This window comes from Arabidopsis thaliana (assembly GCF_000001735.4).
Source record: "Arabidopsis thaliana chromosome 1 sequence".
NCBI lineage: Eukaryota > Viridiplantae > Streptophyta > Magnoliopsida > Brassicales > Brassicaceae > Arabidopsis > Arabidopsis thaliana.
Window position 1 is genome coordinate 29599001 of NC_003070.9, and position 13226 is coordinate 29612226.

Sequence of the window (13226 nt, forward strand, 5' to 3'; positions counted from 1 at the left end):
CCTACAGGGTCACGCCGGGGACGCACTATCACGTGAAAAGGAAACTTCCCAAGGTCAGCCAAAACGGTTTCGTGGCATTTTGGTAAATCAGATCACGTTTTAGGGGTAAACGCTAGCTCTTGCACGTGGTAATGGTGCTCGATGTATGGCAAATTGGTAAATTATGGCTGAATCGCGGGGTAATGGTGTATGCTCCCACGTGCTAGGTCCGGAGGACATGCGTGACCTCATGTAGTGGCAATTTCGTAAATATAGGGTCAAATCTCGGGTATAAAGGTAGTTTCAATAATTTGTTTTATTTTGGCTTCTTTCACTATGAAAGTAATAACTCCTCTTCTCTGGCACGAGAGAGTTCATGATTAGCTTAAGCTCCTTCATCTTCTTCTCCAATTCCCGGGTTTTTTCTTCTTCCTCCGATAACCGGAAAATTCACCTCTATCGAATTTCCCAAGCATCTTGATCCACCAAGTTCATCTTAAAATTTCTTCTCTTTTTCTCAATTGAAGAAGGTGAAGCAGCCAACAAGTTACTGCAACTGTTTCCACGATTTTTGCTTTTTTCAAGATTCTCGCCGTCGGGAGTTTTCTCGGTGAGATCATTTCGCTCCGACGGAAAATTCAAGTTGCATATCTGATCGGAGATTGAAAAGTGTTGGTTCACGCAGTATCGATTCGTTTGTTTTTGATGCCAGATCTGATATATTACTTCACCGAAGATTCAGGAACTCTTTCTTAGGTTGAATTAGCTTGAGTTTAGCTTCGAATTTTATCTTTGATCTAGCTAAAGAAACAGAGAGTTTTCAGAGGAAGAAGAAACAGAGAGTTTTCAGAGGAAGAAGAAACAGAGAGTAGTGATGACATCAGGGACGAGAATGCCGACATGGAGGGAAAGAGAGAACAACAAGAGAAGAGAAAGACGACGGAGAGCAATCGCAGCTAAGATCTTCACCGGATTAAGAATGTACGGTAATTACGAGCTTCCGAAGCATTGCGACAACAACGAAGTGCTTAAAGCACTCTGTAACGAAGCTGGTTGGATCGTCGAACCTGATGGAACTACTTACCGCAAGGTTTGTCTCTCGAATCCGGATCTTAGTTTTGTTCTCTACGCTTCAAGTACATGAAAGTTTTGAATTTTGGATACAAAATCATTCAGTTTTTGTTAAATTACTGATTGCATCTAACATGCGCCGGAGCCGATCGGTCGCGTGAATGCTAACGTGTTCCTGATATACCTCTCCGCGTAGGTTAGCTAGCCTTAGCTTAGAGGAGCGTTAGTCAAATGTTAGATTCTTTATGTGTGACTTTTTATTATGCGTTTCTCTAAAAAAAGATTCTTTCTCTCTCTGTTTCATGGTGTGTGTGTGTGACTAATTCACTTGTTGTCCAGGTCGAGTCTATTCTCAGATGATACTCACCACAAAAAAAGAAAGTAGCATAGATCTCAATAAAAACTGATAAAAATAATGTCCTCTTGCACAGAATTCAAAGTGTACGTTTTGATCTGTAGATTTTTTGGGAAAGCAAGTTGGCACTTTTGCTTTTATGTCTCAAGTCTTTTTACTCAAACTTCGAGAATCGAGTCCAATGATAGATAATCTGTCGGTTCAAGAATCCTTGACCTGATCACTGTCTCTTTCACTTGTTTTCACAATGATAGAATCAAAACTAGTTCTACTTGTAACTTCCTTGTCATTATTAACAGAGTAATTTCTTGGTAATTCATGTAATTAGAAGGATTACGTCACATTGATCATGTTTGTTTGATATGTTTTCAGGGATGTAGTAGACCTGTAGAGCGTATGGAGATAGGTGGTGGTTCAGCAACCGCTAGTCCTTGCTCTTCCTATCAGCCAAGTCCCTGTGCTTCTTATAATCCTAGTCCAGGCTCCTCCAACTTCATGAGTCCTGCTTCATCCTCATTTGCTAATCTTACCTCTGGTGATGGCCAATCTCTCATCCCATGGCTAAAACACCTCTCAACAACATCATCCTCATCAGCTTCTTCATCATCAAGACTCCCTAATTACCTCTATATCCCTGGAGGCTCCATAAGCGCTCCTGTAACTCCTCCTTTAAGCTCTCCAACAGCTCGTACCCCGAGAATGAACACTGATTGGCAGCAACTCAACAACTCCTTCTTTGTCTCCTCAACACCGCCAAGTCCCACGCGTCAGATCATCCCTGACTCTGAATGGTTCTCAGGGATTCAACTAGCACAAAGTGTTCCAGCTTCACCAACGTTTAGCCTCGTCTCACAAAACCCATTTGGATTCAAAGAAGAAGCAGCCTCTGCTGCTGGAGGCGGAGGAGGGTCAAGGATGTGGACACCAGGTCAAAGCGGAACCTGCTCCCCTGCTATTCCTCCTGGTGCTGACCAGACAGCAGATGTTCCAATGTCTGAAGCCGTGGCTCCTCCAGAGTTTGCTTTTGGGAGTAATACAAACGGGCTAGTGAAAGCATGGGAAGGAGAGAGGATACACGAGGAGAGTGGTTCAGATGATCTTGAACTCACTCTTGGAAACTCAAGCACCAGGTAATTCCAAAGCCACATGTACATTTTCAAACCCGGTTGAACCAAAACCGTTCTTGATATGTTGCTCCAAATTTTATTTAAATTGTTCTCTTCCCATGTAATGCTCAAAGTTAAAACACAGCTTATAATATTCGTTTATCTGTCCCCGACCGTAATCTTTTCTTCCTAATATTGTACCCTTAGCTTGTGATTGAATTCTATCACTGCCTATGTTTCACTGTCTCGTTTCGTAACCTTCCCGGTTTAACAGCTAACGTAAAACCCCGGTTTGAGTGGTTATAATTAGACGGTTTATGTTAACACTTATAGTCAACGAAGGAAATTATGTTATTGTTTTATAGCATTATCATGGTTATTAGTCAACAAAAAACGCTTCAACACGACGAAATAAGGAAGGTTTTTGCAGTGACAGAGGAGTCTCTGTTTATAACGGCTAGAGATTCCATATTCTGACATGGGCTCGATTTTGTTCGTCTTTGGTCCTTACGACTTTTTTTTTGTAATTCACAAAGGAAGGTGGATGACGAAAGTGTATCCATATTCGCTATAATCATCACATGGAAGACAACACAAAGCTTAGGTCGTGGTCAATGCACGTACGTATAACTGAGAGATGGTCACATGCTATCCATTAGCATTCTGCCACGTGTAATTTATAAATAAATTATTGAGTTTATCCCTACCAGTTTATTGATCACCAGTAAAAAAAAACTTTTATTCAGTAAACCATTTCCATTTGAGAACAAAATTCAAAATGTAAACATTCAGTAAAACTGTTCACAAAAAAAAAAAAAAAAAAAACATTCAGTAAAAATATTTTAATTCAGTAAATATTATGTTGTCATATTGTTACGCAAGAGGTCACCACCAATTGGAAGACTCTGAATCGAGTGAAATTAAACGTAAGAATGTATATATCCTGCGTCTAAATTAATAAGTTTTACGAAAAGAGAAAGAAATTTTTTTCTAGTCCAATTAACCAAAAGAGAAAGAGATCTTTTTCTTGACTATTGACTATTCTCAACAAAAGGTCTTTATTAATTTCCCAAATTATAGATATTTAGCAATTTACGTAAATTTTACACTCATGCGAATACGTGTATTAATTCTATAAATGCAAAACTTAGTCCTTAATATATATCACATTACATCGTCTCTTCTAATTACAAAAAATGAATTTCCATCAGGTCCTCTTTCTCCTTCTTCTTATTTTTCTTGTTGATTTATCAGATTATGGTGTCTTAGCAGATAAGACCAATGATGGTTACAAGAACGCAACAAAGTGTAACATTTACCAAGGACGTTGGATTTATGACAATTCTTCTAATCCTCTTTATGGAACATCAACTTGTCCGTTCATTGGATTGGATTGCCAGAAGTTTGGTCGGCCGGACAAGAACTACCTTCATTACCGATGGCAACCCACCGGATGTGACATCCCAAGGTGATATTCACTTTCACTTCTATAAATTTTGTTTTTAACCCCTTGATCACGATGAAATGGATTACGTTTTCTTGTTCATTGTAACGAAGCATATAATTTGAATAGTGGGGAAGTAATCTTGGAGATTTCGCATTCATTTCATATATAATTGGTCAGAGATCTCAAATTAATACTAATGAAATGTGATATAAATCTTACACTTTTAAATGTAATAAATATTTGTTATTTTATAATTATGACTATTTAGCAATATTTGACAATTTTAATCATTGCATATTAATATTCTATGAAAAATAGGAATTGAGTCAAATTGACATAAGAAATTGATTAACAAAAATTGAAAACAAATTGAATATTTTAAAGTTCTGAAAATTTCAGATAAGTGTGTACCAAAGTTTGTCATGTTCAGATCTCAAAATGCAAAGTTACACAGCAAATTAATTATATTTTGATAAGAATTAAGTAATTAACGGCTGAGATGTATGACGTTGCAGATTCAACGGACGAGATTTCTTAACAAGATTCAAAGGGAAAAAAATACTGTTTGTGGGAGATTCACTAAGCAACAATATGTGGGTGTCACTAAGTTGCATGCTTCACGCGGCCGTTCCTAACGCTAAGTATACCTTCCAACTCAACAAGGGCCTCTCAACTTTCACCATTCCAGTACGTAGCTCAACCGGTTTATTTCTAATCAAGACGAACAATTTCATATCATTGATTTGTTTCCCCCATTGATATTATAGGAATATGGAATATCTGTAAATTTCCTGAAAAATGGGTTCCTGGTGGATTTGGTATCGGACAAAACAAGAGGATTGATTCTGAAATTAGATTCGATCAGTAGGGGAAATCAATGGTTGGGATCTGATGTCGCCATCTTTAACACATTCCACTGGTGGTCTCACACTGGCCGTGCCAAAACGTAAGTATCAACCAACGATCTTATATATGAGCTTAATTAATAATACAAGTATACAACATACATATTACATAATATACTCTAATGATGATGATGATGATAATGTAGATGGGATTATTTTCAAACGGGAGATAAAATAGTGAAAGAGATGAATAGAATGGAGGCTTTCAAGATTGCTTTGACAACTTGGTCTAAATGGATTGATCACAATATCGATCCTTCAAAAACTAGGGTTTTCTATCAAGGCGTCTCTCCCGTTCACTTAAAGTTAACTCTCTCTTTCTCTAGTAATCATAATAAACTAATTAATCAATTAACAAGACGTAACCGTATTTTTTTGTTTTTGGTTAATTTGAAGTGGTGGTGAATGGGGTAAACCGGGGAAGACTTGCTTGGGTGAGACGGTACCAGTGCAAGGACCAAGTTACCCCGGACGACCTAATGAAGGTGAAGCTATAGTGAAAAGTGTGATCGGAAGGATGGCTAAACCAGTGGAGCTCCTTGATGTGACGGCTATGACGGAGATGAGGAAGGACGGTCACCCTTCCATCTATGCCGGTGGAGGCGATCGCTTAAACGACTGCAGCCATTGGTGCCTCCCTGGAGTCCCAGACGCTTGGAACCAGCTCCTTTATACAGCTCTTCTCAGCCACTAGATAAATTTTTGGTAGCAAAGAAAGTTTGGATTTATTATTTCAAGATAATTAAGCAACTTTTCCAATAGATAATTTTTTTTTTTTTTGAGATAATTAAGCAACTTTTCCAATAGATAAACTTTTCCAATTAAATTTTATTATTGCTTTCTTAAAATCCTAAGAAAGATAACATAAAAACGAATAATTATCTTTCGTTAAAACTTTACTTGTAATATAAGTTACGTAAACAAATTCTTATTAGACCATATAACAAATTCAGAATAACATGACCAAATAACAATATTCCTTAAACATTATTTTTCCTTTATCTACTAAAGAATTACATAATAAGTAAATAAATCAAAATCAAAAGTTTTAAAATCAGAACAATTTTGTAATAGAAAAAGGATTTACAAGAAAAAAGTTCTTATGTAAATTCCAAGTAGAAATAGGTTATTATATGTCAAATTAGTTCAGATTTTGAATGATCTTTTAGACCATATACATGGGTGATATTTCTAAAGTATTACAAGTTAAAAAAATATTTTTATATTAACAAAACAATTAGAATGAACTTGATCAGTAGTGATATTTTTAATACAAGTATCATCTATGTGGCATTCGAATTGGTCACACATTTGTCAAAAGCAAGAAAAAAAAAATATATATATATATATATATATATATATTAAACAAATATTATAAATAATATTAAAAAATTCTTAAGTATCACTTTTGTTTTTTTTGTCAAAGATGATAAGTATCACAACTCATTGCCCTATTTTTTGCTTAACATTCTCACAGGATACCAACGCATAATATATTTCTTTTCCTAAGGTTCTCCTTCTACATTTTTCCTTTCCATTAGAACCGCATGTTCTCTACGTTTATCTGATTTTCTATTACGCGTGCGTATGTGTCATCCTGTGTACTAGACGTTGATACTTAGCTTCGCATATGGGTCTTGTGATCTTCTTTTTTTTTACGTAGTTCTGAGAACCAAGAACTTGTTAGCGATTCTTTTTTTGATATTGTCATTAGTTAATTGCGTTTTGTTTCAGATTTTTTACAGATAAAACACTTCACAAGAAGATGGTAGGAGGGTTTAGAGTGATTCATCTTGTGAGACCGTTCCTTGCATTCTTACCAGAAGTCCAATCTCCAGAAAGGAAGATTCCGTTTAGAGAGAAAGTCATATACACTGTGATCTCTCTCTTCATCTTCTTGGTTTGTAGTCAATTGCCACTTTATGGAATCCATTCCACTACAGGCGCGGATCCATTCTATTGGATGCGCGTCATTCTTGCTTCAAGCCGAGGTACTGTTATGGAGCTTGGTATTACACCAATCGTCACCTCCGGAATGGTTATGCAGCTTCTTGCTGGTTCCAAGATCATTGAAATCGATAACAATGTCCGTGAAGACCGTGCACTCTTGTAAGGGTTTAATTACACCCTTATGTTTCATATGCTCAAAGTCTTTAAAGATCGATTCATAGAGACTAATAGGGTTAAGTTTTTGGTTATAGGAATGGTGCACAGAAGCTGTTGGGAATCCTCATCGCGGTTGGCCAAGCAGTTGCATATGTTCTCTCTGGGATGTATGGTAGTGTTGGGGAACTAGGAGTTGGTAATGCTATTCTTATCATAGTTCAGCTCTGTTTTGCTGCCATTATCGTTCTTTGTTTAGATGAGCTTCTTCAGAAAGGTTATGGCCTCGGTTCTGGTATTTCCCTTTTCATTGCTACTAATATCTGGTGAGTTTTAAGTACTCCAACGTCTAGCTTTCTCGGTTAAACCGTTATGCGCATTTCAGATGTTAATGGAGTTTCTTTTCTTAGTGAAAGCATTATATGGAAAGCATTCAGTCCTACAACCATCAACAGTGGGCGTGGAGCTCAATTTGAAGGAGCTGTTATTGCTCTTTTCCACCTTCTCATTACTCGAACGGATAAAGTCCGCGCACTTCGTGAAGCGTTTTTCAGGCAGAACCTTCCCAATGTGACGAATCTGCATGCCACAGTCTTGATCTTTCTGATAGTGATTTACTTTCAAGGCTTTCGGGTAGTTTTACCAGTGAGATCAAAGAATGCTCGTGGACAACGAGGCTCTTATCCTATCAAATTGTTCTACACCTCCAACATGCCTATCATCTTGCAGTCAGCTCTTGTTTCCAATATCTACTTCATCTCTCAGGTATCAATCTACACATAGTCTTTAAATCTGTACTTAATATTGAAGCTCTTTATACTTAAAAACGTTGTGAATCTGTTTCTATAGATATTATACAGAAAGTTTGGTGGGAACTTTTTGGTGAACTTAATCGGTACGTGGAAGGAGTCAGAATACAGCGGGCAATCTATCCCCGTTGGTGGTATTGCGTACTACATAACCGCTCCGTCAAGGTAAATTAGTTCTTTGCTTCGTTTCTTGATATGTTGTCTACCTTTTGGTTAACTTTTCATCTTTCGTGTGTTTCTGTTTTGCAGCTTAGCTGAGATGGCAACTCATCCTTTTCACGCTCTGTTCTATCTTGTGTTCATGTTAGCCGCGTGTGCGTTGTTCTCTAAAACCTGGATTGAAGTCTCCGGTTCATCAGCCAAAGATGTCGCCAGACAACTAAGAGTATGTTTGTTTGTTGATCACCCTTGTTCTAAGCAAAGTTGCGGATCCAATTCTTATCTTTGGGTCTTTTGCATGACTATAACTCTTAAATTTGTGTTGATTTTTTTCAGGAACAGCAAATGGTAATGCCTGGTCACCGAGACTCAAACCTTCAAAAGGAACTGAACCGATACATTCCCACGGCTGCAGCTTTTGGTGGTCTGTGTATCGGTGCACTCACTGTCTTGGCTGATTTAATGGGAGCTATTGGGTCAGGCACTGGAATCCTTCTTGCGGTTACAATCATATATCAGTATTTCGAAACCTTCGAAAAAGAAAAAGCAAGCGAGCTAGGTTTCTTCGGTTTGTAAAGCTCATTAGAGCCTAGAAGTAGTCACTCACCATTCATACATGAATAGTTTAAAAGCTCGTAAACAAATAGAGATAGACTCTTAACTGGCCAGAAGTTTATAGTTTAGTTTTTACCTAACCATCTTAGCTGTATTGGTAAAGAGTTTTCATTTTTGGTTCAATTGAAGCATCTTACCTGAGTCGAAAGAAAAGATTACTAAATTTTAACCAAAACATATGACCTTCTTAAGGTTCACATGACATCAAAAATCATCCCAAACGAAGAAGACGAAAAAAGAGCAAAGAATTCAGATTAACTAAGTACTTAAAGAGTCTATGACTATGAGGATCAGAGAACTACAACTTGGCATGAGCTAGAGAGTCTTGGAATGGTAAGGAGTTTCTTGAGCAAGGCAGATTCTTCATTTCCTCTGAAATCACCCAAGCGTAGTGTTAGTTTCTTGAGGATTGTTGACTTCTCCAGAAAGTAACTCATTAGTTTCAATTCTGTTTCCTTCTCTACCATTGGCTTTAGTATGTCAACAAACTCGAGAGCTGGTAGGTTGCACTGAGGTCCAGGTAAAATACTAATTGGCTCCTCCCCTGGAGTTTTACTAAATCCCTGCAAGTAAGACCAAGTGTACGAAACAAGTTGAGTATGTGATACTTTCAGTATTTGCATTAAGAAGAGAGTAAGTTTATGGTTTCAGTAATAAATCCTCACCACAGAGAGAGATTTCAGTTTCGGCCGCTCTCCAGAAAGACTGGCAACATTTCCCACCTGTAGTCGTCGAAGTCAGCATGCAAGGAAGATAAGTTACGGAATACGGGTAATCGTTCACATCTTGAGTAATTATAGATGACCTGCAAGAAAAACAGAAACAGAGCATAGGTAATAAACGCATTTGAGAGGTAATACAAGTTCTCACATGAAAAACTTAAGCATGAACATAAGAGAATCCAGCAGATGTTACCTCGAGGGTATGCGAAGAGATTTCCATTTCTTTGACACCAGAGATCCCGAGGAGAAAATTACGGATCATATTTCTCTTTGGTAGATCATTTGGGTCAAACTTCTGTTCGGAAGACAAGTTAAACATAATGTCGATGTCCATCTTAACAAGGGAAGCCGGATTCTTTATTATGAAACTTGCAGTTTCATGACAATAAAGCTTGAGATCCTCAAGCCTGGGAGCATCTATTGCAACTACTTGCTCTTTAACCATATCCTCGTTACAGTGGCCAACAAGGGTGAAACTCAATAGAGACTGAGAGCACACACGTAAATAATCTACATTGTCACAAGCACTCCTCTTTATAGTTAAGCTTTCGAGAACTGGGCAGCCAGAGATGAGCATTTCGAAAGCCAAATCGTTGGCAAACTTAACCATATCTAGATACATAACTTTGACACAAGGTAAAGAAACAGACTCGGGATTACTGAAGGTCACGTCAGAGAGCTTCAATGATAACAAGCTCTCACATGTTTAAACTGTTTGAGGTATCTGCAATTCACATTCCAATTCACATTACTGTTTGAGGTAACATGAAGATGTTCAACTTTCCGCTTAATAACTGTGTTGATCCACCGGGTGACATTAGCATTATCAAGCTCAGTCCACTTCCATTCATACTTTAGCCTTAAATATTGGTAGTTTAACTTGAAATTTTGCAGGCGAGATTCGCTGTTAAAACCCAGAAAGCTATCGACAAAGCTCACAAAAGCGTTGTACTCCGGGAAGTCACCATACCCCAAGTCCAAACCAGGTACACTTCTCCATATATTTCCCCATGTACTTGATAACACACTAGTCTTAACCACATCTTTTGTGGGAAGATTCAAGAAAACCTGACATAGCAATGAATCTGGTAATTTTCTCAGCCAATCTAGATGACCTCTCCTATCATACGAGCGTGTGGAACTCACACGACTCTCTGCGTCTTCATCCATCTACTCTACCTAGTAAACAAACATCAAATCGGAAAAAAATTCCTGTAAAACTATTTTCGGATGAAGAATCAACTTGGAACGATGAATCAAATAGATAGAAAGAAAGAGAGAGCGAGTACCTGAAGAATGAGAACAGTGTGAGAAAAATCGCCGTCTAATTTTCCGGCCAAAGTATCTGCTTCGTCTAATTGTCTCTCTAGTCTCTACTCGTCTGGCCGTGGCCGTGACAGTGTCACTGTAGTGGTTGATTAGCAGGCGTCCTTATAGATGTAATATTTTATAGGCCTCACATAATTGGGCTCACAATGGGCCTGTTGGGTTTTGGTCGTGCAAGTTTCGTCAACTATAATATTTTTTCATTATGATCCCCAAATTTACAATTTCTTTAGCCTCTGAACCTGCTATTATTTTTCCAAGCCTCTGTACTGTACAATATTTATAAAAATAAAGCAACACGACAAATGAGGAGGAAAGCAATAACATATATATTTGGCAAAGTACCACCTAAGAGAATCGCGTGTTTACATTGATAAACTTCTCTAAAAAGAATTAAGCTACGATAATCATGAAAACGATAATGAAAGAAGAAAGAAACAGAGTTCAAATAAATAAAGTTATCAAAAAAATCAAACTTTTGTGTTAGTTAATCGGCGGCATCAACGACTACAAGGATCAGAGAACCACAACTTCGCAAGAGGTAGAAATTCTTGGAATGGCAAGGATTCTGGGAATGAGAGATTCTTTTCTCTTTCTGTAATCATCCAAGCATAGGGTTAGTTTCTTAAGGATTGTTGCTTTCTCAAGAAAGTAACCCACTAGCATCCTGATCTCCAGCAGCAACCCTTTCTTCAATGGCATTTTCATCTCAACATACTCGAGAGATGGTAAGAAATCTTGAGGTCCGGAAAACATACTACTTTCTTTGATCCCCAGTTCTTCAGTAGATTTCTGCAAGTACAATCAAGTGAACCAAAACAAGTTGCGTTTATGATATTTTCACGATTTGCATTATAACAAGGGTCAATGAAAAATCCTTACCAATATAAGCGATTTTAGATTTGGGCAGATCTCAAGAAAGGTTGGCAACATTTTAAACCTGTAGTCGTAGAACTCAACATGCAAGAAATATAGATTACGGAATGGGGAGGTAGTGGTTCACATCTTAAGTAATCATAGATGATCTGCAAGAATAAAAAGAAATATGAGGAAAAAACTTATAAGATAAAGTTAAGCATTCAAATATCCAATTCAACATAGGTTACCTTAAGAATAATGGAAGAGATGGTCATATTTTTGACGCTAGAGATCCCAACAAGAAAATCACGAATCATATTCCTCGAATCGAAGCCGGAAGACAAGTTAATATCAATATCCACCGCAACAAGGGAACCAGGATTTTTTATTATGAAACTTGAAGTCTGATGATCACTGAGTTTCAGATACTCAAGCCTGGGAGCATCAATTACAATTGATAGATCTTTTTCAGCCAAAGGCTTTCGCACAGCATGAGTAAAGACAAGCTTGGGCGCAACATGAGTGAAGCTCAGTAGAGACTGAGAAGACACTTGTAAAACTTGGACGCGATCAAAGAATCTTATAGCTAAGGTTTCGAGAGCAGTGCAGCCTGAGATGAGTGTTTCTAAATCCAAATGGTCGGCGAACTTAACTGCACCTAGCTTGAGAACTCTGAGAAAAGGTAAAGAAACAGACTTGACACTAGGCAGGGTAACAGTAGATAGCTTTAAGGATACCAAGCTCTCACAAATGTAAATGGTTGAAGGTAGCTGAAAGTTATCAAACCCCCATTCCCATGAATAGTCAAAAAAATCTAAATCTTTAACCTTCAGCTGAATGACAGTATCGATCCACCGCTTGAGCAGATCAACTTCACGCTCAGAACTCCCATCACCAGGGTAGCTTAACTTAAAATATTCTATCTGATAGTTCCTATTAAATCTCAGAAATCTATCCACAAATCTCACGTATTGGTAGTACATTTCGATATCCTCGCCACTTAAGTCTAATCCAGGTACCGTTTCCAGAGATTTTTCCATCTCTTAGAAAAAACACTAGTCCTAACCACATCCTTAGTGGGAAGATTCAGAAGTACCTTACATAGCTAGAGCTGTCAATTGGGCAGGACGCCCATGGGCTTGCCCAGTCCAAATGCATATGGGCGAACTATATTCCAGACAAAAAAAAATGGTCTAATTGGGCATATTATCAGTTTTGTCCATAGACAATATGGGCTTGACCGTATGGACAATGGGTTGCTCATGGACATGAATTGAGTCAATAGATATGTCTTCATTTTAATCATATTTTTATAATTTTAATTACAATTACAACTAAATAATTTTCAAATTATATATTTTACATTATAAGTTTCTATTTTTATGAAAATTTTAAATTTTAATAAATTATTTCTTATTAAATTATTTACGGTTTTGAAAGAAAATAGTATTCCACAATTTTTTGGAATACGCAAATTTTCGATTTTACGGTTTTGACGGGAAAAATACAATTCTCCGATTTTATAATTTTGACGGAAAAACGCAATTCTCTAATTTTACGGTTTTCACGGAAAAACGCAATTCTCTAATTTTACGGTTTTGGCGGGAAAACGCAATTCCATAATTTTTCCGCCAAAATCGTGATTTTATTGTATTGGTAAGAAAAACACAATTTTACTGTTTTGTCGGAAAAATGCAAGTCTCCGATTTTTACAATTTTTTTGGAAAAATAAAATTTTTAAATTTTTCTTTAAAATCATGATTTTTGATTT

The 13226-nt window shown here is 37.3% G+C and overlaps 5 protein-coding genes across 8 annotated transcripts; 3 read left to right on the forward strand and 2 right to left on the reverse strand.

Moving 5' to 3' along the window:
• Nucleotides 1–348: 348 nt before the first annotated feature.
• Nucleotides 349–2682, forward strand: BEH4 (BES1/BZR1 homolog 4). The gene is made up of 2 exons (NM_106517.2): nt 349–1069; nt 1778–2682. The coding sequence occupies exons 1-2, from the start codon at nt 854–856 to the stop codon at nt 2537–2539; spliced, it is 978 nt and encodes a 325-aa protein (NP_565187.1). The 5' UTR covers nt 349–853; the 3' UTR covers nt 2540–2682.
• TBL42 (TRICHOME BIREFRINGENCE-LIKE 42) lies at nt 2253–5610 on the forward strand (the record flags this gene model as incomplete). Of its 2 annotated transcripts, none has more annotated exons than NM_001161004.1 (5): nt 2253–2535; nt 3766–3979; nt 4474–4645; nt 4726–4904; nt 5260–5557. In NM_001161004.1, the coding sequence occupies exons 1-5, from the start codon at nt 2499–2501 to the stop codon at nt 5555–5557; spliced, it is 900 nt and encodes a 299-aa protein (NP_001154476.1). In that variant the 5' UTR covers nt 2253–2498. The 2 variants fall into 2 exon arrangements, with proteins under 2 accessions (NP_001154476.1, NP_177992.1); NM_106518.2 differs by lacking the exon at nt 2253–2535 and adding an exon at nt 5010–5168 and having other exon boundaries at nt 3692–3979; nt 5260–5610.
• An 846-nt stretch (nt 5611–6456) lies between these two features.
• AT1G78720 (SecY protein transport family protein) lies at nt 6457–8678 on the forward strand (the record flags this gene model as incomplete). 3 transcript variants are annotated; one of them, NM_001334841.1, is made up of 7 exons in its annotated part: nt 6457–6497; nt 6598–6972; nt 7065–7292; nt 7377–7731; nt 7816–7940; nt 8025–8160; nt 8271–8678. In NM_001334841.1, the coding sequence occupies 6 exons, from the start codon at nt 6629–6631 to the stop codon at nt 8508–8510; spliced, it is 1428 nt and encodes a 475-aa protein (NP_001319405.1). In that variant the 3' UTR covers nt 8511–8678. The 3 variants fall into 3 exon arrangements, with proteins under 3 accessions (NP_001319405.1, NP_177993.1, NP_001320491.1); NM_106519.2 differs by having other exon boundaries at nt 6457–6972; NM_001334842.1 differs by lacking the exon at nt 6457–6497 and having other exon boundaries at nt 6629–6972; nt 8277–8533.
• Nucleotides 8679–8688: 10 nt separating this feature from the next.
• Nucleotides 8689–10441, reverse strand: AT1G78730 (FBD, F-box, Skp2-like and Leucine Rich Repeat domains containing protein; the record flags this gene model as incomplete). Its single annotated transcript, NM_106520.3, has 4 exons — nt 8689–9112; nt 9256–9354; nt 9465–9950; nt 10037–10441. 4 exons carry the CDS (start codon nt 10439–10441, stop codon nt 8840–8842), a joined length of 1263 nt encoding a protein of 420 aa, NP_177994.2. The 3' UTR covers nt 8689–8839.
• A 1052-nt stretch (nt 10442–11493) lies between these two features.
• On the reverse strand, nt 11494–12492 carry AT1G78740 (RNI-like superfamily protein; the record flags this gene model as incomplete). The annotated part of the gene is made up of 2 exons (NM_106521.3): nt 11704–12492; nt 11494–11622 (listed from the first exon to the last, which is right to left on the reverse strand). The coding sequence occupies exons 1-2, from the start codon at nt 12436–12438 to the stop codon at nt 11494–11496; spliced, it is 864 nt and encodes a 287-aa protein (NP_177995.3). The 5' UTR covers nt 12439–12492.
• Nucleotides 12493–13226: the final 734 nt, after the last annotated feature.